Source organism: Bufo bufo, chromosome 8, assembly GCF_905171765.1.
Source record: "Bufo bufo chromosome 8, aBufBuf1.1, whole genome shotgun sequence".
Lineage (NCBI taxonomy): Eukaryota > Metazoa > Chordata > Amphibia > Anura > Bufonidae > Bufo > Bufo bufo.
Genome location: NC_053396.1, coordinates 190,344,739 through 190,371,649, shown reverse-complemented (window position 1 = coordinate 190,371,649; position 26,911 = coordinate 190,344,739). Strand labels below are relative to the sequence as shown.

Below are 26,911 nucleotides of genomic sequence, written 5' to 3'. Positions count from 1 at the left end.
TGGAAGTTTCATGTCCATCATGTAGGGAGATCTCCCTGTGCAACCTTCATTACAGGAGTGGTAACCATACTTTGATACTGCAAAGATGCAACATGGTAAAAGGTGTCCCTTACTAGAAATGGGGCCAAGAGAGAAATGGACTGAGCCCTTGATTTGGGCCGTCCACCTCACCAGGAGTGGTTCTGTTCGGGATGTCCGGTGAGCTCTCTGTTGGCCTGGCTCTGCGCATACAATCTATCCTGTCTTTTAAACATAAATCAGAGAGGAGGAGGACAGGGGGGACCATATAACAGCTGCTCAGCTCCTATAACCTGCGGCAAAAGAGAGGCTTAAAAGCTTGCCTGGAGGGGAAGTAAATTATGCATCAGAGCCTGCGTCTGCTCTGCCCCGTGTTACACAGAATTGCTTCCCTCCCCTCACCTCCACAACGCCCCATTATCCGCTCTGCTTCCATATGCAAAATCATCGCCGGCTGATGAATTTTCATAAACTTAGGAAAGACCAAGAACAAAGGCTTTTTATGTCGGGGAGGACACTCTAATGTGCCTGGGTCAGGTAGGGAGATGCTGGGGTGGAGTACGAGGGGACATAGGGATGGACTAAATCCAACATTATGGAAACCGATTTGGGGAGGGGGGACAGGGGGACATCTTTCTCCGAATTTCAGTGGTCACAATTCTGCCTGCCTGATATTGTGTTCAAAAATTAGGTCTTTGGTTCTGTCCACGCTTCGTTTTTTGGTTTGTAATCCTCGGAAGGAAGCCTCTAATGTATATCACTCTATAAGCAGGGTCCTGAATCTGCTTAAAGGGAACCTGTCACCGGGATTTTGGGTATAGAGCTGAGGACATGGGTTGCTAGATGGCCGCTAGCACATCCGCAATACCCAGTCCCCATAGCTCTGTGTGCTTTTATTTTGTAAAAAAAAAAAAACGACTTGATACATATGCAAATTAACCTGAGATGAGTCCTGTCCCTGAGATGAGTCCTGTCCCCGAGATGAGTCCAGTCCCCGAGATGAGTCCTGTCCCTGAGATGAGTCCTGTCCCCGAGATTAATCCTGTCCCTGAGTGGAGTCCTGTCCCTGAGATGAGTCCTGTCCCCGAGATGAGTCCTGTCCCTGAGATGAGTCCTGTCCCCGAGATGAGTCCTGTCCCCGAGAGGAGTCCTGTCCCTGAGATGAGTCCTGTCCCTGAGAGGAGTCCTGTCCCTGAGATGAGTCCTGTCCCCGAGATGAGTCCTGTCCCCGAGATGAGTCCTGTCCCTGAGATGAGTCCTGTCCCTGAGATGAGTCCTGTCCCTGAGATGAGTCCTGTCCCTGAGATGAGTCCTGTCCCTGAGATGAGTCCAGTCCCCGAGATGAGTCCTGTCCCCGAGATGAGTCCTGTCCCTGAGATGAGTCCTGTCCCTGAGAGGAGTCCTGTCCCTGAGAGGAGTCCAGCCCCTGAGATGAGTCCAGCCCCTGAGATGAGTCCAGCCCCTGAGATGAGTCCAGCCCCTGAGATGAGTCCAGTCCCTGAGAGGAGTCCAGCCCCTGAGATGAGTCCAGTCCCTGAGATGAGTCCAGTCCCTGAGATGAGTCGTCCTGTCCCTGAGATGAGTCCAGCTTGAAGGAGCCCAGCACCGCCCGCATCCTCAGAATCTCCTCCTTGCTCCCCGACATCGGAAAGCTAGAGCGCCGTATACTTGCGATGCGCGAGCTAGCGCATGCGCAGTTCGTTCCCTGAGGCTGATGCCAGCACAGGGAAGAAACACTATGACGACACTGCGCATGCGCTAGCTCGGTGACAGGTTCCCTTTAAAGAGATCAGTCCTGAATGGAGACTTACTGGACATTCTCCATTGTTTGGGAAACAAATATGCAAAGAGGTATCTCCCAAGGAAAGAGAAGCATCTCGCCAGCGAGACCTATTGGAAGTGTTTGTTGAAAAGTCATATCTGGACACGTACGGAGCCATCTCCAATAGGTGGCGCTGGCGAGATGGTTCTCTTTCTTGGGAGATACCTCTCTGCATATACTATAGAGCAGGGGGATCAGCAACCTCCGGCCCTCCAGCTGTTCAGAAACTACAACTCCCAGAATGCTTCATTCACTTCTAGGGGAGTTAGAAGAACAACCAAGCATGTTTGCATGCTGGGAGTTGTAGTTTCATGGCAGCCGGAGTGCTGACGGTTGCTGATCCCTGCTATATAGGCATTCATTGCATCCCATTGTAAAAACCATATATGCTTGGTTTACTAGGTATAAGAAAGCATAGCAGACTACACTTTCCTACAGCCTACCCCAAAAAGGGCCTATCGATAGGTTCGTCGTGGAGTGTTCCTGACGCATGTGCTGAACGAAAAGCAAAACAAACGTGAACAGACCCTTAACCCGCCAGATCTGTGCCCTGACCAGAGATCTGCCAGCATTGTATATAACCTAATCAGCTCCAATCTTAGGTTTATGGAAAGCCATTCTGCCTCCCGCTTCATTGAATAGAGGACTCAAGATAACTCAATCTATCCTGATCAACAGATAATTGGAACCATTACTACTCTATAATTACATAGCGAACAGCCCAAGATAATCCGGCGTGTCCACATGATCACGGGGCTCATTACTGCCCTTCATTACAGGGCAAAGCATAATCTGACGTTGACCGTACACCAGATAGGCGCCATGCTTGGGAGGTCATCCAAGCGCCGGGTCTTGGCATTTGCTCCTTGTATTTGCTTCTTTCAAGATGGACGTGCCCATCTACAGCTACCCCGAGGTCTGAGCGAAAACGGCGGCTCGTGGAAGCAGCCAGCGCACGTCTGCTCGGCTTGTTTATTTTACACTAATCCAGTTTACATACTGCAAGGAGCGACTGGAAGACGGGAGAGGGTGGCGGCGGTGCTGCTGCGGTGGGAGAGAGTGCAGATCTGGGGGCTTGGATACAGGGCCCCCCCTTAGGATTATTCTGTGATTAACCAACACTCCCTGTGGCTTTATAGCAACCCTTGCTGCGAGTCAATGAAGCAGACACACAGTGCAGCAGCATGAAGAAGAAGAAAGCGGAAAGGGGGGGTTGTAGTGTTGGGCTATGAAGGGGGGGGGTGCGGAGATTTATGAATGAGAGGTCGCACACAGATGGAAAGGGAAAAAAAAAAACTTCTTCGGCAGCCCAGTTAAGGCACAGAACTGGCTCTGCACAGTTATCTGATGACCTTGAAGTTGGAGAGCAAAGGGGCGGGTGGTGCAATGAGAGAAGGGGCCTGGATTTGGCACAAGGAAAGAAGCTAGCTGTGATTTCACTTACAGAAGCACATAGACATGTGTCCATTAATAAGAAGGGGCTAGATCCCCTACCGATGTGCGCTGAGATGTTGGGGGTTTACGTGCGATTACGGAAGAAGAACGGACGGTGACCATGAAGAGGCTTATCACTGGGATCTCTTGTAGTATGATCTACCTCGCTGTGGCCCCTCACTCAAGCACTTCCCCAGTCACCATTCTAGGCTGAGTGCTGGAATCCCGCTCCTAATTACCATATCAGTCATCCTGATCTATAAGTAAACACTGAAATGCCTTCATGACCAACTCAAAATGCAGCTGCCTTTCCCCAATTGTCCCTGGCCGAGGCTCGGTGCCCACCCCCCAACTCAAGGATCTGCGGCTGCTTGCAAATCATTCTTAGAGGTCTACACAATGACTTTTGTGGAAAAAGAAAGATTCCCAAGAGGCTGGAAACCACAGAATATGAGAATATAATGCAAAAAGAATTTCCTTAAATTTAATTGTGATCAGTGTTTTTTGGGGGAGAGCGTCACCACTCTTCCTGGCAGGCCTCGGATGGGAACTCGAGCCCTTTACCATTGTACATTTCATTAGATTGTCAGTCGTGACCATAGATCAGTGATAACAATATTCCTCCACATGGTTCAGGTCATGTCCATTAATGTAAACACTTCATGTAGGAACTTTTTCTCTAAATGTGGGTTGTCTAAGGCTACGTTCACATTGGCGCATGAAATTCCGATATTTTGCTATGGCATAAGAAGAGAATACTGCATGCAGTGGAGATTTGTCTGGCAGAATGCCAGTACTCATGCCTGACCCCATTATAGGCGAATTGGATCCATCGGGTGCCGGCAGTCTCCCGATACGGCAATCCTATGCCCCGAACAGAACACCAGAATTTCATGCCGGCCAGATGGAGGTCAAAAGGATGTTCATCTGTAAACGGAGGGCTATGCAAACGCTAACGGTATGCAGGAGGTGCTTTACCCAGCAAATATACACAGTGTGACCTTAGCCCAGGGGTCAGCAAGCTCTGGCACTCCACTGCAACACCCAGCATGCTCCAGTCACTTCTATGGGAGTTCCGAGATGCTGGGAGTAGTAGTCTCACCACAGATGGAGTGTCGGAGGTGGTTGAACCCTGCCTTAGCTTAATTTGCATAAATCTATTACTATGCCTCTGATCCCTGCAAAAGTGTGATATTACACTGCACCCATCTCAGCCAAGTCTTCCAGACTGGGAACCGCTCTTCGTGATGGTTTTCTGCTATGGCTGATAAAGGGGGAAGGGCTCGGGTGGAACAATCCCTCTATAACAGTATGCAGAAGGGTATGATGGACAATCCCTTTAATGTGCTGATTTAGGCTACTTTCACACTGGCGTTTTGGTTTCCGTATGTGAGATCCGTTCAGGGCTCCCATAAGTGGTCCAAAACGGATCGGTTTTGCCCTAATGCATCCTGAATGGATAAGGATCCGCTCAGAATGCATCAGTTTGCCTCCGTTCCGTCTCCATTCCGCTTTGGAGGGCGGACACCAAAACGCTGCCTGCAGCGTTTTGGTGTCCGTCTGACGAAACTGAGCCAAACGGATCCGTCCTGGCACACAATGTAAGTCACTGGGGACGTATGACACAATAGAAAAGGGATCCGTCCTTCATTGACTTTCAATGGTGTTCAAGACGGATCCGTCTTGGCTATGTTAAAGATAATACAAACGGATCCGTTCTGAACGGATGCAGACAGTTGTATTATCTGAACGGATCCGTCTGTGCAGATCCATGACGGATCCGCCCCAAACGCGAGTGTGAAAGTAGCCTAAGGCCTCATGCACACGGACTGTGAGATACCGGCCTGAATTCCTGCTGAGTGCAGGAGCGCATGGCGTCATCGGTTGCTATGACGCTGTGCACTTCGTGCCGCCGCTGCTGTACAGTAATACACTCATATGATCTATGCGAGTGCATTACTGTACAGCAGCGGCGGCACGAAGTGCACAGCGTCATAGCAACCGATGACGCCATGCGCTCCTGCACTCAGCAGGAATTCAGGCCGGTATCTCACAGTCCGTGTTCCACGGACGTGTGCATTAGGCTTTAGTGATGAGCGAATCGAAGTCTGATCCGAATTTCAGGATGAATTCGATTAGGTGCAAAGCCGAATTTCCTCGCGGTAGCAAATCAATTTAACCTGAAATAGTGTAAAAAAACTAAAAAAACATACTTACTTGATCCATTTGCTCGCGATGGGCCGGCCGCCATCATCTTACTTGAAGATCTTGGCCAAAATCCCATATGACATCACCACACCGCCAGACCTTTTAAGCAAGATGGCGGTGGCCGACTCGTTGCAAGCAAATGGATCAGGTAAGTATTATAATTTTATTTTACACTCTGTTATTAATAACAGATGCCGCGATCATGTATGAACACGGCATCTGAGGGGTACAAAGACGGGGGGTGGCGCAATGGTCACTCCCTGTCATCGCACCCGCTACTTACAAAGAAATGCGCTTCGTAATCACAAAGCGGATTTTATTTTTTTTTGTTAAATTTGGCTAAGCAGCCGAATTTTTAAATACTTCACTCTTCACTAGTTCTGATATAAGCAGTGTCAGCATATATGATGGACAATCCCTTTAACATGCCGATGGACAGATTCAACACAAGTGACATCATCCTTACCCTGTTCACTGGAGTTATCCCCGCTCTGCGACGCCAACCCCCCGCTGGACGGACCCGGCGTTCCTGAGTGGGTGGAGCCCGTTTCATCGTGATCACGGATCCATGAGTTATTCTGCGTGGAAGGTATAAAAGTACACAGGTCATGTACACAGCGACGGACAAACCGCTTCCTGCTTTTGGCGAGGACTACATACAAAATGCCATTCGACGTTCGAGCAGTAAAACCAGAAAAAAAAGGCTCAATAACAAGCAAAAGCCATAAAGGAACTCGCGGGCCTTGTAGGGAGAACTCGATTTTCTATGGTCTCTTTTGTAAGAGCTTTTAGAAAACTCAACACCGGGGAGATAAGAGTAGGATGAAAGGAAATCTGCTGCTTGGGATGTGAGGGGTCGTTTTCATTTGTACATACACCCCCTCTGGGAGCTGAACTGACCCTTATTGACCCTTTAATCCCACATTCAAAGAACTTGCTGCCTTAAGGCTCCAGTCCAGCTCCTTCTCTCCCTTGCACTGTGTTAGTTAGCCATTACTTCCAGGTGATCACAAGAGTTTTAGGTTCCAGCTGTGAAGATTTGGGACTAGCAAAAAAACGTGACCCCTTACCCCTTGTCCTGATTAACCTGGGGGCTGCAAGTGGGACACAAGGGTTAAAGAGGGAGCAGGCGGGCGCTCTGACCTCAAGGGAACACCAAGCGGGGCAAGTTTTGTTTAAGGCCTGCAGGAGGCCATGATTCAGACATGAAATGTAAATGAAATACAGGCAGTGGGGCCTTTACATGCTAATTCTTCCCATTCTCTTCAGCTGCAAAAATGAAGAAAATACTCCCATATTCTTCAGTAGCGACAGAACTGCTACCGAAGGGTCAGAGCCCCTCATGTCCAAGGAGTCTGTCGGTGACAGTGACTCGTTTACTAGGTCATTCTTTCCTAAGACTGTCCTTCTTAATATTAGAGCGCACTAATGACAGTGACAATAGGTCAGTCCTTCCGAGGGCAGCGTACAAATGTCAATGACATATTTACTGGGTCAGTCCCTTCACCGATGCACTTGTGCCTTAGCAAAGGGAAGATTGGCCATGATGCACAACATAGCATAGCCCCTGGGGTACCGGCAAAAATGTCACATTTGCATTCATTTTCCCTTGGCAATAATATAATATGAACACCAGGGGGCTGGGGCTTCACGCCATGCAACACCGACAAGATGGCCTCCAGAGTTTCGGCCCTGTGGGTCTAACTAAGGAATCTGCAACCTCCGGAACTCCACTTGTTCTGAAACTACAACTCCCAGAATCCTCCTTTGGGAGGTACCAGAACAGGCGGGTAAGGCCTCGTAAACACAAAAATTATTTTTTTCCGTTTACGTTCCGTTTTTTCCGCAAAAAAACCCAAAAACAACGGAATGTACTCCGTATGCATTCTGTTTCCGTATTTCCGTTCAAAGATAGAACATGTCCTATTATTGTCCGCATAACGGACCAGGATAGTACTGTTCTATCAGGGGCCAGATGTTCCGTTCCGCAAAAAAACGGAGTGAACACGGATGTCATCCGTATTTTTTTGCGGATCCGTTTTTTGCGGACCGCAAAACACTGAAAAAGGCAATAGTGTGCAATAGGCCTAAGTGTGCATACTGGGAGTTGTAGTTTCACAGCAGCTAGAGCGCCGAAGTCATCACCAGAACATCTACTACAAATATGTCAGCTGCTCGTCACCTACACAGCTACTTGGAGGCGCTCTTCTTTATCTTCCTATAATAAAGCATTGCCTTTTAAAGGGGTCATCCGAAAATTTGACATTGATTGCCTATCCTCAGGACAGGTCATCAATATCAGATCGGTGGGGGTCTGACTCCCGGCCCCCCCGCCAATAATCAGTTTAAAGGAGTAGTAGCCTCCTTGCAGCTTATCGAGCACAGCGCCGTCCATCGGTGATGGTCAGTTCGCAGTGTTTGCCAGCGAACACATGCGGGCTGCCATCTTTAGTAAGGTAGACTCACCCGTCCGGCGATGCACAGGTAAGCCCTTACCTGTGCCGTGAGCCGGTCTGAAATCAAATGCATTCACCGGGAGCAGGCAGTTCCGAGAACAGCCGCCGGGGGCCTTCATCGGGCTGTTCTCAGAACTGCCTGCTCCCGTGACTGCATTTGATTTCAGACCGGCTCCCGGCACAGGCACAGGTAAGGGCTTACCTGTGCATCGCCGGTCGGGTGAGTCTACCTTACTGAAGATGGCAGCCCGCATGTGTTCGCTGGCAAACACTGCGAACTGACCATCACTGCCGTCCATTGTATAGTGGCCGTGCTCAGTACTGTAGCTCAGCCCCATTCACTTGAATGGGACTGAGGAGCACCTAGGCCACGTGGTCAGTGGCCTAGGAAGATGCCTAAGCACTCACAGAGCACCCCAGCTGATTGGCGGGAGTTCCAGGAGTCAGACCCCTACTGATCAGAGAATAAGCCATCAATCATAAATTCCCAGATAGCCCCAAATCTAAACTATGCCTAGTACCAATGAGGGCAGTAACAGGGGCGCACTTAAAGGGAAAAAACCTGTCATTATTGAGTTAAAATCCAGAAATCCAGATCACATAAAACCTTATATATCATAGTGTAAAGTATTTATTAACACAGTACGCCAGGGGCTCTGAGAGAGTGTATAGGTCCCATGCGATGTAAATATCCAACACTGCCACCAGGGGGTAACAGCCCAACCTAAACCAATCCCAATAAATAGAATGCTGCAATTTTGCTTCCCGCACCCCCCCCCCCCTTCTCACCATAAACTATAAGCAGCAAATATTTTAAAAAAATAAAAGAATGTTTGGAAGGAATCAGATTTCATGTAGGAGCAGCGAGCGCCCACTAGAGACAGGAGGTATTATTGAAAGCCTGCTGGACGTAGGCCGCGCAGCCTGCGGTGAGGAAGGGGTTAGGTGTCGATGGCGCGCACGGGGTGACAAGCACACAATAGGCTGCTGCTTGGAATATGGAATGAGTGCACTCAGCGCGAGGCCTCGCTCCTTACCCTGCCTGCTCTGTAGCCTGAAGGAATATTAAAAATGCATCAGTCCAGCTATAGGCAAATGCATCGCCTGCATTAGTTTGTAAAGAAGGAGGCGATAGAGCGCTGGCGTTATCTAAGGGTGGGGGGAGCGTAACCAACAATTAACGGTCGCGGGATGCGCCTGATTAAAGATGCAGTGGAGTGTCCCTGCGCTGGATCCATAATGTACACGCGTCAGGGCTCTGCTAGAACAACAGATGCCGATATAGTGACATAATAAAGTCCGGGCTCATGCTAGGCATATGGATGAGGCTGCAATCACGTGACCGCATATTAGCTCAGGGATATATGGCTTCCCAAAAGAGGAGCGGATCCCAACGACAAAACCAAGGGATTTCCTGCTTTCCTCTGCTGGGATCCATCCTTCAGAATCACCCACCAAGATAGTCTCACCTGATCTGATAAACTCGTGCAGGATCCCGTGAAATCTTCCAAGTCCGACTTGGAGGAACCGTCGCGGTCGTCTATCACCAGGTCAATGGGCATCTTGCCTTTCAAGCAGGTGATGTATCGGTGGCAGAAATTGTCGCATAGGTCGTGAACCTATCGGGAAGGCACAAGATGGCTTAATGAAGCGATAATCAGTCGTGAGAGCCCTCAGGATTTCATGACAATGTTTAGACAGTAGGTTCACATTCTTCATCTAATCAGCTAATCCCTCACTTAACGGACTTCTGGGGAGCATTTCACCACTCCAGAAACACTTAACCGAGTTCAACGGGCAGATGGAGACCATCGGGGTCAGGAGGAAATACAGACGATCTGGTCTGACCCAACCCATGGACAACGCTGAAGGTGACACTGTCAGATAGACACTGATATGTGTAGCCGATCAGGTGAGCAACATGGCAGATGTTTCCAATCATGCAACCCTGAGGTTAGGTCTTCATCTTCCAGCTGGGCTGGGGCAACCCTAAATAACCATGAACAGTCCTGCCACTTCATAAACTTTGATGTTGCTTGAACAATCCCGCTGCAACATCTGACTAGCGCCTCATTCCATCATATTGTGAGAGCACTTAACCACTAAGCCAGATGTTCTGCACTGGTCATATGAAGCTCCTTCTCAAGAACAAGGTGGCCACACATTAGATTGACTGGGTTTTCCAGGAGTTTCATATTTATGGCCATTCCTCAGGATAGGGGTTCACCTAGGCCATGAGACCGATGAACATGAAGTCTCTGGCTTAGGAAGAGGCCGCAGTGATCACCGGACCCCCACCGATCATGTACTTATGTCCTATCCCGAGGATAGGCCATCAATATTAAAATCTCAGCCAAACCAGTTGACCCTAATAGGATGGGCTAACTGCCTAATGTGCAAGAGGGAGCCCTGACTCTCCCTCAACAGCAGATTCAAGGCGAGATAGGGGAGAAGGAGGATCCGGCATGATTGATTTCAATATGCACCATCCTTTGATCTCACAGGAGATAAGCTGTCGCCAGAGGATTACCCGTTGGCTGAGCAAGCTTGTATGACCACCTTGAGAAAGAATAAAAAGTACTTGGGGCGTCCAAGGTATAGCTGGTCCTGAAATACTGTCCTTGAAATATCAATCTACCCTCAAAACTTTTCGGCTGAACACCATATGCAGCTGCCTATACAGCCCAGTTTGGCTGAATCTTTAAAAAAACTGGTTGTCTTTGGCCAATAACATGATAACGCCCTAGAAAAGTGATGGCTAACTTCCGGCACTCCAGCAGTGGTGAAACTACGACTCCTAGCATGCTCCATTCATTTCTATGGAGTGCTGAGAACAGTCAAGCAAGGGGGCATCTTGGGAGTCGTAGTTTTACCACAGCTGGAGTGACGGAGGTTAGCCATCACAGGTCTAGAATACTGATTGTTTTGTATATGTGGGTGATGCAAGGAGGCGGAGGTGCAAATGGGATTTGAAGAGGGGCTGATTACCTATTGCCGCTTGGTGTTAGGCTCTGTGACAAGACGTCCGTGAAGGATCCGTGTTTGGTCCGTGTATCTGTTTATAGCCTAATTTCTAGCGCATCTTCTACCAATGGTCCGTGAAAAACCAAAGACCAAACACAGATGCCACACAGAACCATAGACTATAATATGTGCAATCATGGACAAGAATAAGGCATGCTTCCCTGGTGTTACCACGTACCCGCGGTCCGTGGAAAACAAGATGTGTGAATACATGCATTTAAGTCAAAGGATATGTGAGCGGTCCGTGGAGAACACGGACATCACACACCTGCGACTTACTAACGTATAAAGGAGACCTTATTCACACGCCTGTGACAAGGCGGTCAATGAAGATATCCGTGAAAGGTCCATCCGTTTCTCGGCCTCCATGTGTCATCTGTATCCCAAAAAAGTGGATTTCCAGATCATCTTCTCGCCATGGTCAATGAAAACCACAGACAGAAAATGGACGCCATCCGCCTTCTGCCAGTGGTTTTCACGGATCCGTAGACTTCAATCAGCATGTGAGGTCCTCAACACGGAGCAAAGATTTATTTCTGCGCCGGGAGGAAATCTTCACCATACTTCACACCTAAAAATCCGCAACAATCCTGCGGATTTTCTGGCAGAATTATCCGCAACGTGTGAAGGCACCCTTCTAAGGCGAAGTAAAGTCTTCCGAGAAAAGAAGCGAGCCACCGGGAGCCTTTCAAGCCATCCCCGCAGCTGCACAATTCCCGGCCTCACAGAATAAATGCAGCTTTCTGACTGGAAAAGACGGAGAGTGGGATTTATTCAAGACGCCAACTTGCTGCTGACAGGTAACCCGGCTGGAAGGTGAACCGGCGAGGGGGGCTAGCCTTTTCTTTTCTTATTTAAAGGCGCAGCTCTTACCTCACCGCCTCTACAACCCCCAGGCCTGTTTCTTTAATCCTTCTCGATTCCCAGCAGGCAGGCGATGGGAATCAAAGGGTTAATTACCACATTAACAAGAGGATTATCTGGTTACAAACCACCAGCACCTCTTGTATCCTTTAATGAGCTCATTAGCTTATCAAACCAGAGGGGCAGTTCTGAAGTAGCGCCTTTCATCTCTCTGGGCCCCCCTCCCCTGCTTCTCAAAGTGGTATGTGCCAACCCGGAGCTCATCCAAAGGCTGGTGGGATTCTCCATATGGGAGGAGGGGGGCTGGGGGAGTGGATTTTTTTATTTATTTTTTTGGGTCTGTACAATTAACCTTTTCCTGCCTGCAGGCATGCACAGCACGCCTTGGTGTGTCCCCTCATCTTTACATGCACAGCTCATTACCGCACCTCGCATCCATCCGTGTAAAATAGACAGAAAACTACATGCGCCGTTTAGCAGTTGACCTAAATATCCAACAGACCTTAATGTGTTTATGTACAGCCCTTGCAGTATACAGTGAACCAGGGAGGATTTGGGCAGGTGTGATGCTAGATTCTGACCTACAGAGCTCACCATCTACGTGCGTTACTGTGTGCTTGCTGCGGGGAATGATGTCATTTATAATATTTGCCCCGCAGGCTCCGCGGTGAAGGTCACTAAACCTAAAGAATCTTGCTGAAGGCCCCCGGGATGAAGCTCAATGCATCCATCTAACCGTTGGGTAAACTTCGATGGGAAGGATCAGACAAATTCTGCGTGCACAAGGGTGGACTGTAAAGCTACGCGCGTCTATGTGCCCAGCAACCCGGACAGGAAAATCGGATGACGGCGAGTGACTTACCTTTTCTAGCTCTAAGAGATGAAATCTTAACACCTGGATGGCTTGGATCATCTAAAAATAAAAAAAGAAATGAAAATTAATGACGGCTTTACTTTTAGTCAGTATTAATGGTCTGCAGCAGAACTACAACTCCTAGCATGGCAACGGCTGGAAAGCTACAGGCTGGAGACTACTAGTCTATATTAATCTGAACATGTAATTCAAGAACCCTCTCAGCCCAATCCCGGGAGAGCTGGGAGTGTACGGGAAAAATACAGTCCACGTAGTCCCAACAGCTTGCACTCTGATTACGCAGCATCAGGTGAGAGCGACGCAGAGACACCGGCCGTCCGTACTGTTCTGGCCAACCGTTTCTTTTTTTTTTATGTAAGATGAGTTTTTTATGGTGTTTTTTACCGAATGTTCTTCAAGTTGTATAGGAAAAAATCCCAGAAAAAACAACAACATAATACCTTTAAAAAAAAAAAAAAAAGAAATACAACCGACCCAAAAGCCACAAACCAAAACATATTGCATGCATTTTTGTCATTCAATATGGATTTCACATCTGGCCCCAAAAAAATAAAAAAAAATGCAGATAAAACCAGAATAAAAATTTGACGCAGTGGAAAGCAAGCTATTCCTCCCTGTTATCAGCCGTTTTACGTTAGGGAGAGTCGGAAGAGTCACGCGCTCCAGCATACTGAGTTGTTAAAATAAAAAGCAAGTTGTTAAAAAATAAAAGGCTCCTAATGAACAAAAACGTCAGCATTTCGTGTTTCCCACAGATCTTCGGCTGACATCTGGAGCTGGTGTATTTACGGCAAAAAATGCTTGCACAAAACTCATCACAAAAAATAAACCAAAACAAAAAAACGTAAAAGTGCAGAAAGACGCCACTAAGAAACCACGTGTAAAAGCAGTCGTTTAGTGCCATATTTGCGCCATAATTTGCAACTTTTGGAGCTTCTCATCACTTTTCAGAAGCGGTGATAAAGGGAGGGGCTTGGCTGTAGGGGCATGGCTTAGCACCGCATGGCGGTAGACTTCATTATCTGGTGGGCGACCGGTCAGAGATGCGTCTAATTTATTAAGAGGCGCCCGTTTCTGGCGCAGGGAGATCAAGACTGGTGTAAGGGGATGCCAGTCTTATGAAATCTCCCCCAGTGTGTCTTTCCACTAGCATTTTCTTTATGGCCTAGAGGGGGTGATATCAAAACAGCTTAAAAAAATGCCAAGAGCTCCAGCATGCTGTTTTTGTTTTTTTTAAAGAAATCAAAAAAGACAAAAATGCCACCTAATGAACAAAAGACAAAAAGGTCTGCGTGTCCGGCCCTTCATATCTCCAGATGCAAAAACCCGCCCCAAATAAGTGCAAAAAAAATGGTGCAAAAAACTGCGTAAAAGCAGCCGTATAGTGGTGTTTTTCTCAATGTTTTTCATGCCGTATAGGGAAAAATAAATACCATTCTGAAAAAAGAGAAATAAAACTGACCCCAAAAAATGCCACTAAAAAAGTACAAATTGTATGCAGCACTTTCTATAGTTCAAAATACGTAATTGCTCCCTGTTATCAGCTGCTGGGGGTTAATGTTCATCAGGCCTCTTGCACACCACCGTATTTTCTTTCCGTGTCCGTTCCATTTTTTTTGCGGACCGTCTGCGGAACCATTCACTTCAATGGGTCCGCAAAAAAAAAAACGGAAAGTTACTCCGTGTGCATTCCATTTCCGTATGTCCATAACAAAATAGAACATGTCCTATTATTGTCCTATTATTACGGACAAGGATAAGACTGTTCTATTAGGGGCCAGATGTTCCTTTCCGCAAAATACGGAATGCACACAGATGTCATCGTTTTTTTTTTGCGGATCCGTTTTTTGTGGACCGCAAAATACATATGGTCGTGTGCATGAGGCCTTAATGGTACAGGCAGCTTTTCACTATAGGGTGGTGGCTCCATACGGTGACGGATCCGACTGGAGGACTCCTTACCAGGTTGTCCAGCTCCGGGTTGGATGAGAAGAGAGGTTTTTCTGTTCTGACCTGGAGACATAAAGCAGAGATTATCAGACGTCAGGTCCACTCCGGGTCCCCCATCCCCTTCCCCTCCAGTCCCATTCCAGATAAACTTTGCGTTTTAATCTCCAATAATCTATTAAACTGTTGATCTTCCTGCCTGGCGCTTCCCTGGAGAAGCCTCCGACGCCTCCGCCTGCTCCCGGCACCATCCTCGCTTTTATGTCCTAAACCTTTTCAGTTTCAGCATCCATAAAACATCAGCGCTCACGTTTATCGAGGTTTTATCCAACGCCCCACTTAAAAAAACCAGCGTCATTCTAGCGGAGGACAGCGTGATCGGGGCTTTTTAAGTGTTTTCCATTGATTTTTGATTTTTTTTCATTCCGCTGTATTTATTTATTTTATTTTCCATTGTTTAAAAAGGGATCAGATTTCAGGAAATGTAACCCTTTGCATACTCATTAGAAGCAGAACGCTTGCGCACGTGTCTCTCGGGCTGTATCATAATTGGTCGTTACGCTAGCACCCATTATTATTACGATCCTGCCGGCGGTCAGGCGTAGTCCAATGACATGGGACCGTCTTGTATTTTATTCATTTACTTCTGCACCTTAAGTTAGTTTTTTTTCCCGACTAAGACATCTAATCTTAAGGTTGATTTGAAGAGAAGATCTTCCTTTCCTAGGTTTAGAAAAAAATTAAACATGGCTGCCTTCTTCTTCAAAAAAACAAACAAAGAGCACCACCCCTGTCCAGAGGTTATGTCTAGTACTGCAGCTCAGTTCAAATGAAGTGAGTGGGGATAATCCGCGATACCACACACAGCCTGTGGACAGGGGTGGTGCTGTTTTTGGAAGAAATCAGCCATGTTTTGTCTAATTCTTTAAGCCATCCTTGTCTATGAAGGTGTGGTTCTTAGTTGCATCAGCTTTCCCAGAGTCCTGAGTGGTTAATACATTCTACAAGTAGGAAGATTTCCTGTCCAGGACTCTAGGAAAGCTGGGTGACAGCCCCTATTTCAGCTATCGGCCATCTTAGTTGCCACTCAGCTTTCCCAGACACAGATGCAGCTAAGGAACATCCGGTAATCCCTTGTGGTATGTTCACACGACATGGATTTTCCGTGGAGTCTGACCCTCCAGTTTCTGTTGCCGATTTGCCCCTTTCTCATTAAATTGGGTTAAGGCCTCTTGCACGCGACCACGAGTCCCCCGTGGCCGTATTGCGGCAGGTCCGCAATACACGGGACACCGGCCGTGTGCATTCCACATCACGGATGCGGACCCATTCACTTCAATGGGTCCGCAAATCCAGAGATGCGGTGCGGAATGGAACGGAAGCACTACGGAGTGCTTCTGTGGTGTTCCGTTCCGTGCTTCCGTTCCGCAAAAAGATAGAACTTGTCCTATCTTTTTGCGGAACGGACGGACCGCGGACCCCATTCAAGTGAATGCACGGGCAGCACACGTTCGTGTGCAAGAGGCCAAATTCTAACGATTTCCAACCCAATTAAATGACGGGCCGGAAACTGTTGCTATGCATGTGCCCCTACACATGAAATGGGGTTTCAGCAAACGCCCTGTTCGCTGAAATCCCATTTCATGAGGGATTTCCAAGTGAAAACCAAGGCAAAAGGTGTAATGTGAACACAGCCCAAGGGAAAAAACTAAGGATCTGCTTTTTTTTATTTTTAAAAAACATTGCCACGCTTGACAAGTGCTTAAGGCTGGTATTGCAGGAGAATGGTGCAGAGCTGCAATACCAGACACAGCCTACGGGCCAAGGTGGCGCTGTTTCTGTAAAAAAGGGGAACCTAATCACGAACCTTCTAGGCCTCAACCAGAGACGATCTGGACCTACAAGTCCTAGTATGCTTTCAACTGCAATTGCACATCCTGTCAGATGATTCTTTAAGTGATTTATTTCTGTTTTTAATCGCATATATAAGCAGCTGTGCAAAAAAAAAAAAAAATAAACGTAGCGGAAACCATATGCGACATTTCCTTTATGTTCCGTGAGGGCTAGGAATATTGGAACAATCTCATATTAAAAATCTCTCCTTATTTTCATAAAATGTATGCGTTTTTCAGGGTTTTTTTCCATGCAGAAAAATAAAACCTGATGCGGAATCCGCATGGAGATTCCTTTTTTTAAATTTTTTTAGTTTTTTTATTATGGCGTTTTTTTGGTTTGTTTTTTTTATACGTTTTTGAAGTGGTTTTTCATTCCTGCCCATTTCATTGGAAACTCTGGATGCAAAATCCGCTTTGAGAATGGACACGTCGGCATGGTTTTAAAAACCACAAGCGGAAAAATAAATAGCGCCAAGCGGTTTTCCCATTCAGTTCAATGCAGATGAGTTGCAAGCGGTCTCAGCATGGTTTTTGGGCCAAAAGCCACGTAAAAAAAAAAAAAAACTCTGTGTGACCGTACCCTAAGCATTTTTAATGCGTTTTTTTTCTGCCGCCACGTCACATCCCCATGCACCACCCAGTATTGTGGGACTTGCGGTTCCTTACCGGACTGCTACAGGTTACCGACACGTGTCTTACGTTACACTGACTTTATAATAAAATGTACAAAGTAAAAATAAAATAAAAATTACAAAATTAAAAAATATATATATAAACTTTGTTTTTATTGTGTTTTAATCACATTTAAAGGGGGGGTTCCCTTAAATGCGGGTCATGACAATGAAGAGGCATCGGGGATGGGGCCGGCCACCTGGTCTTTGTCCGCTGTCAATGTTCTAGGCTTCTAACGGAGCCCTTCTGCTTTGTGTTAATTAAATCCACCTTCCTTGCGGATCGAGCTCCCCCCCCGCCCATGATAGAAGCCCACCACATCTGAGAAACCGTCAGCGGCTCCGACGCTGCGAAAATCACACTGACCTGTTTGGCAAATACAGAAATGTCTTCGTTGAATGAATCCGAGGAGCACACGTCCCCCCCTGGGAAGGAGCCGGAATTATCCCGTGGCGAACAAGTAGCCAGCTCGCACTTCTCAAACACCAGCGCCAGCAGGGGAAACAGGGGGTGTCTGTGAGGGGGGGAGAGAGGTTACAGTTACGCGTCAAGTCGTCACGTGGGGTACAGCGAAATCACACGGTGAGCGGCTGTGCCGCCCCAAGAGCTTGCAATCTGTTCAGAGTTAACAGGTCTACTGAAAATAACCCGGGATGAGCCAAGCCAGTCCGGAAGACACGGGTGCTGCGCACTTGGCTGCTTCCCGGTGATTCTGTCGGGGGGGCGGGCGCTCGGGTTACACAAATACCGATAGGTTTGTTTGTATATCGGCCCCGTATCGCGGCGGTTTACAAAGACCTCGGTATTTTTAGCCGCACACACGCGTCTGTATATTTATAGACGTGCTGCGTGTGGGATTGTGTTACACACTGACTCTTTTTTTCACAACTTTAACGAGAGAAATTCCCGGCTCCGATTCCTGACTTCTTTTTTTTTTTTTTAAAGTAAATAATAATTCAGGTTCACACGCTTTTAGATTGCAAGCTCTTGGAATCAGTATCTAGAACAGCAAAGAATGGGCTACAGATTTTATATATACTCTATAGGACAGTATATAGTATGTGGACCCGCTGGGAAATGCAGGTCCTAGGCTGCTCAGGATAGTCCTGGAGGTGAGGAAAGTCACCAATACTAGAAGAAGGACATGGACGGTCCATACACATCCCAGGAGAGAAAAGGACCTAACTGTATATAATGCACCTCACATAGGAAAAGCAACAGTTGTATCATATACTACATAGGGGAGTATAGACAGGATCACTGCTACATGTCTGTGTATATACGGTCAGACAGAGATAGATAGATATCAGATAGATAGATTAATAGATAGATTGATAGATATAAGATGAATAGATATAAGATGGATAGATAGAATATAAATAGGCATGAGATAGATAGATAGATAGATAGATAGATAGATAGATAGATAGATAATGAGATTGATATTAGATAGATGATAGATAGATATAAGATGGATAGAATATAAATAGGCATGAGATAGATAGATAGATAGTTTATGAAATAGATAGATAATGGAATAGATGGATGGATAATAGGCAGGTAGATAGATGGATAATTAGATAACGAAATAGATAAATAATAGATAGATATGAGATAGAATAAACTTGGAAAATGAAGATGCAGCACACTCTCTCGGTCCAGTGTGGACCAGCACCATGGTCCAATTCAATACAGAGATAGAATAGAATAGATAGATAGAAACTGTAGATAGATAGTTTATGAAATAGAGAAATAGATAGATATAATAAAAGTTTAACTCCGATACGTTGCCTGTATTGTTAGCGCTGCAGGTCCAAATGTGAAGTGGGTCAAGTTCACAAAAGTCAATCCGTGCGTTTCTGTGTCGGACCGCGCTGCTGTTTCTTCACTGAATAAACCTTCCTTCCGGCATAAAACCATTCACCTCCCTGGACACAGGGAAAACGCCAAACCTCCACGTGTGAGCTCCTGTGGGATATGAAGAGGGCGCACCGATACTGAAGTACTGATACCTCGGGTCTACTAAAAGTGGTTTATTCTACTCCCAAACAAACTCTTTATAAGAGCATATCAAAGTTGTTGAGACACTAGTCATCCTTCTGCCTAACCCGGGTTTCGCTTTCGCAATTCATCGCTGAGCGCGAAAGCGAAACCAGGATCGGGCAGGAGTACGATTAGTGTCTCAACAACTTTGATATGCTCTTACAAAGAATTTGTTTGTGAGTAGAATAAACCGCTTTTAGTAGACCTGAGGTATCAGTACTTCAGTATCGGTGCGCCCTCTTCATATCCCACAGGAGCTCACACGTGGAGGTTCGGCGTTTCCCCTGTGTCCAGGGAGGTGAATGGTCTTATGCTGGAAGGAAGGTTTTTTCAGTGAAGAAACAGCAGCGCAGTCCAACACAGAAACGCACGGATAGGTAGATAGGTATAGCGGAGATATTAATATATATATAATGCAATTCCAATCCTCTGTGAATTACAGTTGGGGGAGGTGCTCCTACAGCTACACATATGATAAACATATAAACTATAACCCACAGACAATGTGAACCAACAACTAATTACACATAATACAGCGTAAAGTAAATCCACCGCCATAGATTGCGGTATAACGGACGTACATCCCGCCTGTGACCACCACATGCACCTGGCGAAGGCCAGCCATGCTCACCGTCACCCCATAGACACCATCGTTATCAGTGTCAGACCAGGCCTTTGGAAGGTCCACAGAGCTAACAATCACCCAACATAAAGAGCTCCACATTTAACGGTAGATTCATTGTGCCTATAAGATGTAGATCTGTGTAACACATGGGCACAACACCAGACAGATCGTTTCAGCGGCTCTGATCCTGTAAGATTTGCAAATGTTATATTACGCCAAGGGGTCAGCAGTAATGTGCAGCCAGCAGTGAGCTCATGAGGCGCCAACCACTCTTACCCATAAATCTCATCCTTCTCCCTCTTCAGGCTGTCGTTGCTGCCCATCCCAGGGGGCATGGGGATGCGATGAGGTGCCCCAGCAGTTCCATAGGGTGAGCTCTGGCTTAGGGAGTGATGCTGCATGACTCGTCCCGTGTGTGCATCCCCAAATCCTGCCAGGGGGATCCCATCTAACCCGGGGTAATGCACCATTTCGTCGTACTGCAAAGCACAGGGCAGGAGGAGAGGTTACTTCTCAAGCACAGACAGACGTGTTACTTGCATAAAAATGTACAATGCATAAGCCTGCTGCCTATTTTCTTTCTATGCACGCATGTAGCAGAGCTGAATGTGTTATTTCAGTGTTTTATGCCAACTTTCAGGTTTAGAAAATGGAGCAGTCCTACAGAAAATCACAGAAACATTCATGACAAACTCAGCCCTGCTACATCTGTACAGAAAACTATATTCACAGTATTAACCTTTATACAGTATATGACACACACACTAAATACCATATATACAAGTGCCATATACTGCACAAACAATGCCATAAATACATTTATATCATTATATATATATAATAAAATACATATCACACAATATACAATAATAAAATCATCAGATAAGCAAAACTAGCACATTATCTATAATTTTATGCAAAAAAAAACCCTCTTGGCACTGTCATGTCATATTATGTTAGCAGTCAAAATTTGAAATAAATGAAGAAAATTACATTTACAGATCCAAGTTCAGTTTAGGCGATAATTCTATTAAAATCAAAAAAAAATATTAAATGACCCCAAAACTTTTACTATTGCAAAAGTTCAAAAAATAAACTTAAGTTTTTTAACATTTTTTTTTTTAACATCCCAGAAACCCTTCCTGCATTATTTTTTTTAATTTATTTATCGCTTCCTTCAGGCACATAGCTTGGCAGAGCTAAATAGAATAAATTGTCAAATTACATTTTATGTTGCAGTTTCAGTTTTGGTGTAAATTTCCTTCGTTTGGTGATGGAAATTATTATTATTATTATATTTTTTTTTTTTTGCATTTTCATACCTAAATAAAGGGTGACCCTAACACTAGACACTCTGGGTTGCCTTGTGTCAAGTGGTCGATTTATTTATTTATTTACATTTTATGTATTACAAATAGATTCCATTTTGGGGTAAAAAATGTGGAGCATTTTTTATGTCATTTTTCTATATCATAGTCGTTTTGGCAAATCGTTAGAGGTCTGCGTATCAAGCAGAGTATATTACAGGGCTCCTAACACACACATAATACATTGTATTATTTTATTATTATTATTATTTTTTTTTCTTTATTTAGTAGCTTTCTTCCCACACTCCTCACGCTCAGCTCTCCCCACTCCCAGGCAGCAACCAGTCAACTGTAAAGAAACTTTTGTAAAATGCAAATCTCGGCCAGCAGCTCCCTCTGCCTCTCCTTACATTTTCCTGCCTTGGCCCTGGAGATTTGGGGAAGTTTGGAGCAGTGTGTGAATTTCTTCAGGGCACTGCTACAACGGTCCAAACTTAAGGGAAGCTAAGAGCTGGCAATGGAAAGTCCAGAACTATATACTGCAAATACATAGAAAATAACATTAGAAAAAATAAATCTATATTTTACATTTTTACTTTTGGCTGCTATATAAATAGATCATTTCTTCCATTCTTTAAACACATTTTAAATTTGTCTCTTTTTACACCTACATAGAAATTCTCCACTTTACTTTCTTCCCAAAAATATTTGAGTATTTTTGGAACACTGTATATATATATATATATATATATATATATATATATATATATAATAAAGACAAAATTGCACATTATATATATATATACATACATACATACATACATACACACACATACAACCGAGGACAGTCCTGCAGTCTTATATACAGATTATATAATGAATGCATTATATACACTACAGTACTGCAGCCTCATATACTGATTGTATACTGTATATATATGTCATATATGTATGACACACACATATATATATACAGCACAGTCCTGCAGTCATATATACTGATTATATAAGGAATGTATTATACACAGTACAGTACTGCAGCCTCATATGGTGACTGTATACTGTATATATTACATGTATGACATTATATATATATATACACACAGAGAACACAGTCCTGGATGTGATCTCCATGCAAATTACACAATTGCTCTAATTAGTTCTGCACAAATTAACACTGGAATGTCATCCTCATTACATGTGTGAAGCTACAGAGCAAAGCCTCAGCCCTCCTTATGAAGCTTACAATATATACGTGCACACATACAGCTGGGTATTACACCCACATACAGTACGCAGTATACAGGCCAGCAGGACTGCTCTCAGTCAGAAGATAAGATCTCTCCTGCAGCTCTGAGACATGAAAACTTCTTGGAAAAGAAAGTTTTAAACAAGTGAAGTCTGGAGGAGCTGCTGACAAACCCAGCTCTGCTGTGCACTGGTGTGCAGTGTCACCCCCTATAGTACACACAGCCTGGACCTGGCTACTGTCTAAAGTACAACATAACCAGGACATCAGATATACAGTATAAAAGTGATGGGTGTAGTGGGGTATTACAGAGGTCTGTACATGGAGTATCCAGGAGAAGCAGAGCAGCCACAGAAATACAGGGGACAGTAATAATACTGTGCAGACTGCAGACTGCTCCCTGATCTCAGTGTCCAGTATACTATCTGATGTGTCCTGTATATTATTTGATATCATGTCACATAATAAAATATACTGAATACTAGTACTTCATGATGAGTATATATTATGTGTGTACAGTACATGTATCCAGAATACTATGTGTGTACAATATATTACATCATATGTCTAGTATATAATGTGTGTACACTATATTATATGTACCTGGTATGTTATATAGTGTTATTATATGAGTGCAGTGTATTGTTGTAGGTGATGTGTCTAGTAGTGTGTGTACAGTATATTATAGTGTAGTATGTGTGTAGTATACTGTATTATAGGACATGTATATTACAGGTTATCATGTTATATATTGGTCTAGTATATTACAGTGTAGTATGTACAGTATATTATATTGTAGTATGTACAGTATATTATATTGTAGTATGTACAGTATATTATAGTGTAGTATGTGTGTAGTATACTATATTATGTTGTAGTATGTGTACCTTACATGATAGTGTAGTATACTATATTATAGTACAGTATGTAAAGTACATTATAGTGTAATATGTGTGTAGTATATTAGTGTAGTATGTGTACAGTACATGATATTGTAGTATATTATATTACAGTATGTGTGTACAGTACATTATAGTGCAGTATGTGTGCAGTATACTATATTATAGGACATGTATATTACAGATTATCATGTTATATATTGGTCTAGTATACATTATAGTACAGTATGTAAAGTACATTATAGTGTAATATGTGTGTACTATGTGTACAGTATATTATAGTATAGTGTGTATACTACATTACAGTATGTGTGCATTATATTATAGGACATGTATATTACAGGTTATCATGTTCTATATTGGTCTAGTATACTATATTATAGTGTAGTGTGTGTGTACAGTATATTATAGTGTAGTATGTGTGTACAGTATATTATAGTGTAGTATGTGTGTACAGTATATTATAGTGTAGTATGTGTGCAGTATATTATAGTATAGTGTGTGTACAGTATATTATAGTATAGTGTGTGTGCAGTATATTATAGTATAGTGTGTATACTACATGACACTATGTGTGCAGTATATTATAGTATAGTGTGTATTATATTATAGGACATGTATATTACAGGTTATCATGTTCTATATTGGTCTAGTATACTATATTATAGTGTAGTATGTGTGTACAGTATATTATAGTGTAGTATGTGTGCAGTATATAATTATAGTATAGTGTGTATACTACATGACACTATGTGTGCAGTATATTATAGTATAGTGTGTATACTACATGACACTATGTGTGCAGTATATACTATATTACAGCTTCCCGAGGTCTATCCAGTGTATGAAGTTGGCAGTGTATTCTGCCTATCCGGAGGTGCAGTGCCCCCCACCCTGCAGCCCCCCGGCTGCTCTCTGCCCGTGTGGCCGGCCTGTGGAGCGGCACCGCCGGTGACAATGGCTGCAGGAGCACCTACCCTTTGTGCCATGCCGCCTGGGCTCGTCCTTGTGGCTGGAGACAATGGGAGGTGAGGGCGCTAGCGGCTCCGGGCTGGAGGGGAGCGCAGGGCTGGGGGACGAGGTGCTGGGAGCTGGAGCGCTGGAGGCTGGAGCATGGAGGGGACTCTGCGCGGAGGAGCTGCTCTCACAGCCGCCTGTCCATCCAGGTGTCACGGGGCAGATGAGTGACGAGTCCCGCCTGAGGACCGAGCTCCCGCGCCGCTCACACTGCAGACATGCCGGCTCCTGCAGGAGGATGATGCTGGGCAGCGGCGGCGGCGGCTGTGATGTGTGCGCTGTGTACAGGGCTGAGGAGGAGGATGAGGAGGATGGTGGTGGTGGTGATGATGATGATGATGATGCTCCTCTCTCCCTCCCTCTGCTTCTCTCTCCGAGCCCTGAGCAATGAGCAAACCCGGAAATAGAAGAGCCTTTAACTCCTGCACTGCCTGCCCTGACCAGTCCCCAAGTGCTCTGCCCCCTCCCTGCATGATGCCAGCCCAGAGCCGGGCACCGGCCACTGACCCCTGCCCGGCCAGCAGCTCCGGGGGCTGCCCTCACACCAGTGCCAGTCCTCTACTATCCTGTATATATCTATATATACTGCCAGCCCTATTCTGTAATATATCATGGCAATGCCAGTCCTGGGCTATACCAATGCTAGTCCTATACTAATATATATATACACTGCCAGCCCTATGCTATAAATAATAACACCAGTGCCAGTCCTCTACTGTCCTGTATATATCTATATATACTGCCAGCCCTATTCTGTAATATATCATATCTATGCCAGTCCTGTACTATCCTGTATATATCTATATATACTGCCAGCCCTATTCTGTAATATATCATGGCAATGCCAGTCCTGGGCTATACCAATGCTAGTCCTATACTAATATATATATATATACACTGCCAGCCCTATACTATAAATAATAACACCAGTGCCAGTCCTCTACTATCCTGTATATATCTATATATACTGCCAACCCTATATTATAATATATAATAGCAATGCCAGTCCTGGGCTATACTGTATATATATATACTGCCAGACCTATACTATAATATATATAATAACAGCAATGTCAGTCCTGGGCTATACTGTATATATATATATACTGACAGACCTATACTATAATATATATAATAACAGCAATGTCAGTCCTGGGCTATACTGTATATCTATATATACTGCCAGCCCTATTCTGTAATATATCATGGCAATGCCAGTCCTGGGCTATACCAATGCTAGTCCTATACTAATATATATATATATATACACTGCCAGCCCTATACTATAAATAATAACACCAGTGCCAGTCCTCTACTATCCTGTATATGTATACTGCCAGCCCTATACTATAATATATAATAGCAATGCCAGTCCTGGGCTATACTGTATATATATATATATACTGCCAGACCTATACTATAATATATATAATAACAGCAATGTCAGTCCTGTACTATCCTGTATATATATATAATGAAAAATAGAGCAGCACTCCAAAGTAACAGTAAAAAATGGTATCTTTATTCACCCATAGGTGACGCGACGTTTCGGCTCCAACCTGAAGCCTTTCTCAAGCCTTTATTTGGTATAATTTGGAGGATTATGGCTTACAGCTTATGAAACCCCAAAGTCACAATCTCAGGTCCCCTTTGCTCAGGGGGTATGGGTTAATTAGCTGACTACAGTGTGACACTATGAGCCGAGAATATTGAACCTTTTTACAATATTCAAATTTTAAGTTGCATTAGTGAAATAAATGAACTTCTGCACAATATTCTAATTTTTTGAGTTTCACCTGTATATATAGAATAACACCACTGCCAGTCCTGGGCTATACTGTATATATATATATATATATATATATATATATATATATATATACTGTCAGCCCTATACTATAATATAAATGTATAATAACAGCAATGCCAGTCCTGTACTATAATATATATATACACATAAATAGAAATAGAAGACGATGGCAGCATAGCAGGCCAAATATAAAAAATATAAATACAGAGGTACAGGCCAATGGATCCGGCAACAGTCAACAATATAAAAAAAATGGCAGCACTCTCACCAAAAATGAGTGGAAAGAAAAATACTACATTCACCCATGTGGTCCCAACCTTTCAGCTGTGCTGCCATTTAAAAAAAAAAATTATATATATACACAGTATATATACTGACAGCAATACCAGCCCTCTACTATATATATAATCACCATCTACGTCAAACATACAAACTCTGTATGCACCTATGTAATATATTTAAATAATGTATACCATATGTACACTATGTACTGTATATACACTATGTGCTAAATATAATACTATATGCACTGTATACTATAGATCGTATATACAGTAAATACACTAGCATAAAATGAATAAAGAACACCTGTAAGGATACTTTCATACTGGCGTTTTGGCTTTCCGTTTGTGAGATCCGTTCAGGGCTCTCACACGCGGTCCAAAACGGATCAGTTTTTCCCTAATGCATTCTGAATGGAAAAGGATCCGCTCAGAATGCAGCAGTTTTCCTCCGTTCAGTCTCCAT

General features: G+C 44.5%; 1 protein-coding gene across 2 annotated transcripts in view; it reads right to left on the bottom strand.

Moving 5' to 3' along the window:
- MEIS3 (Meis homeobox 3) overlaps window positions 1-24,713 on the bottom strand; it is a 34,073-nt gene extending 9,360 nt beyond the window's left edge. For both annotated transcript variants that reach the window (XM_040442511.1, XM_040442512.1), the window contains exons 1-7: window positions 24,315-24,713; window positions 20,159-20,361; window positions 17,581-17,728; window positions 14,663-14,713; window positions 12,689-12,739; window positions 9,408-9,557; window positions 5,949-6,060 (exon numbers count right to left, since the gene is read on the bottom strand). In XM_040442511.1, coding sequence (XP_040298445.1) covers window positions 5,949-6,060; window positions 9,408-9,557; window positions 12,689-12,739; window positions 14,663-14,713; window positions 17,581-17,728; window positions 20,159-20,361; window positions 24,315-24,326 — 727 coding nt within the window. In that variant the 5' untranslated portion in view covers window positions 24,327-24,713. The remainder of the gene's footprint in view (window positions 1-5,948; window positions 6,061-9,407; window positions 9,558-12,688; window positions 12,740-14,662; window positions 14,714-17,580; window positions 17,729-20,158; window positions 20,362-24,314) is intronic.
- Between the last annotated feature and the right edge of the window lie 2,198 nt (window positions 24,714-26,911).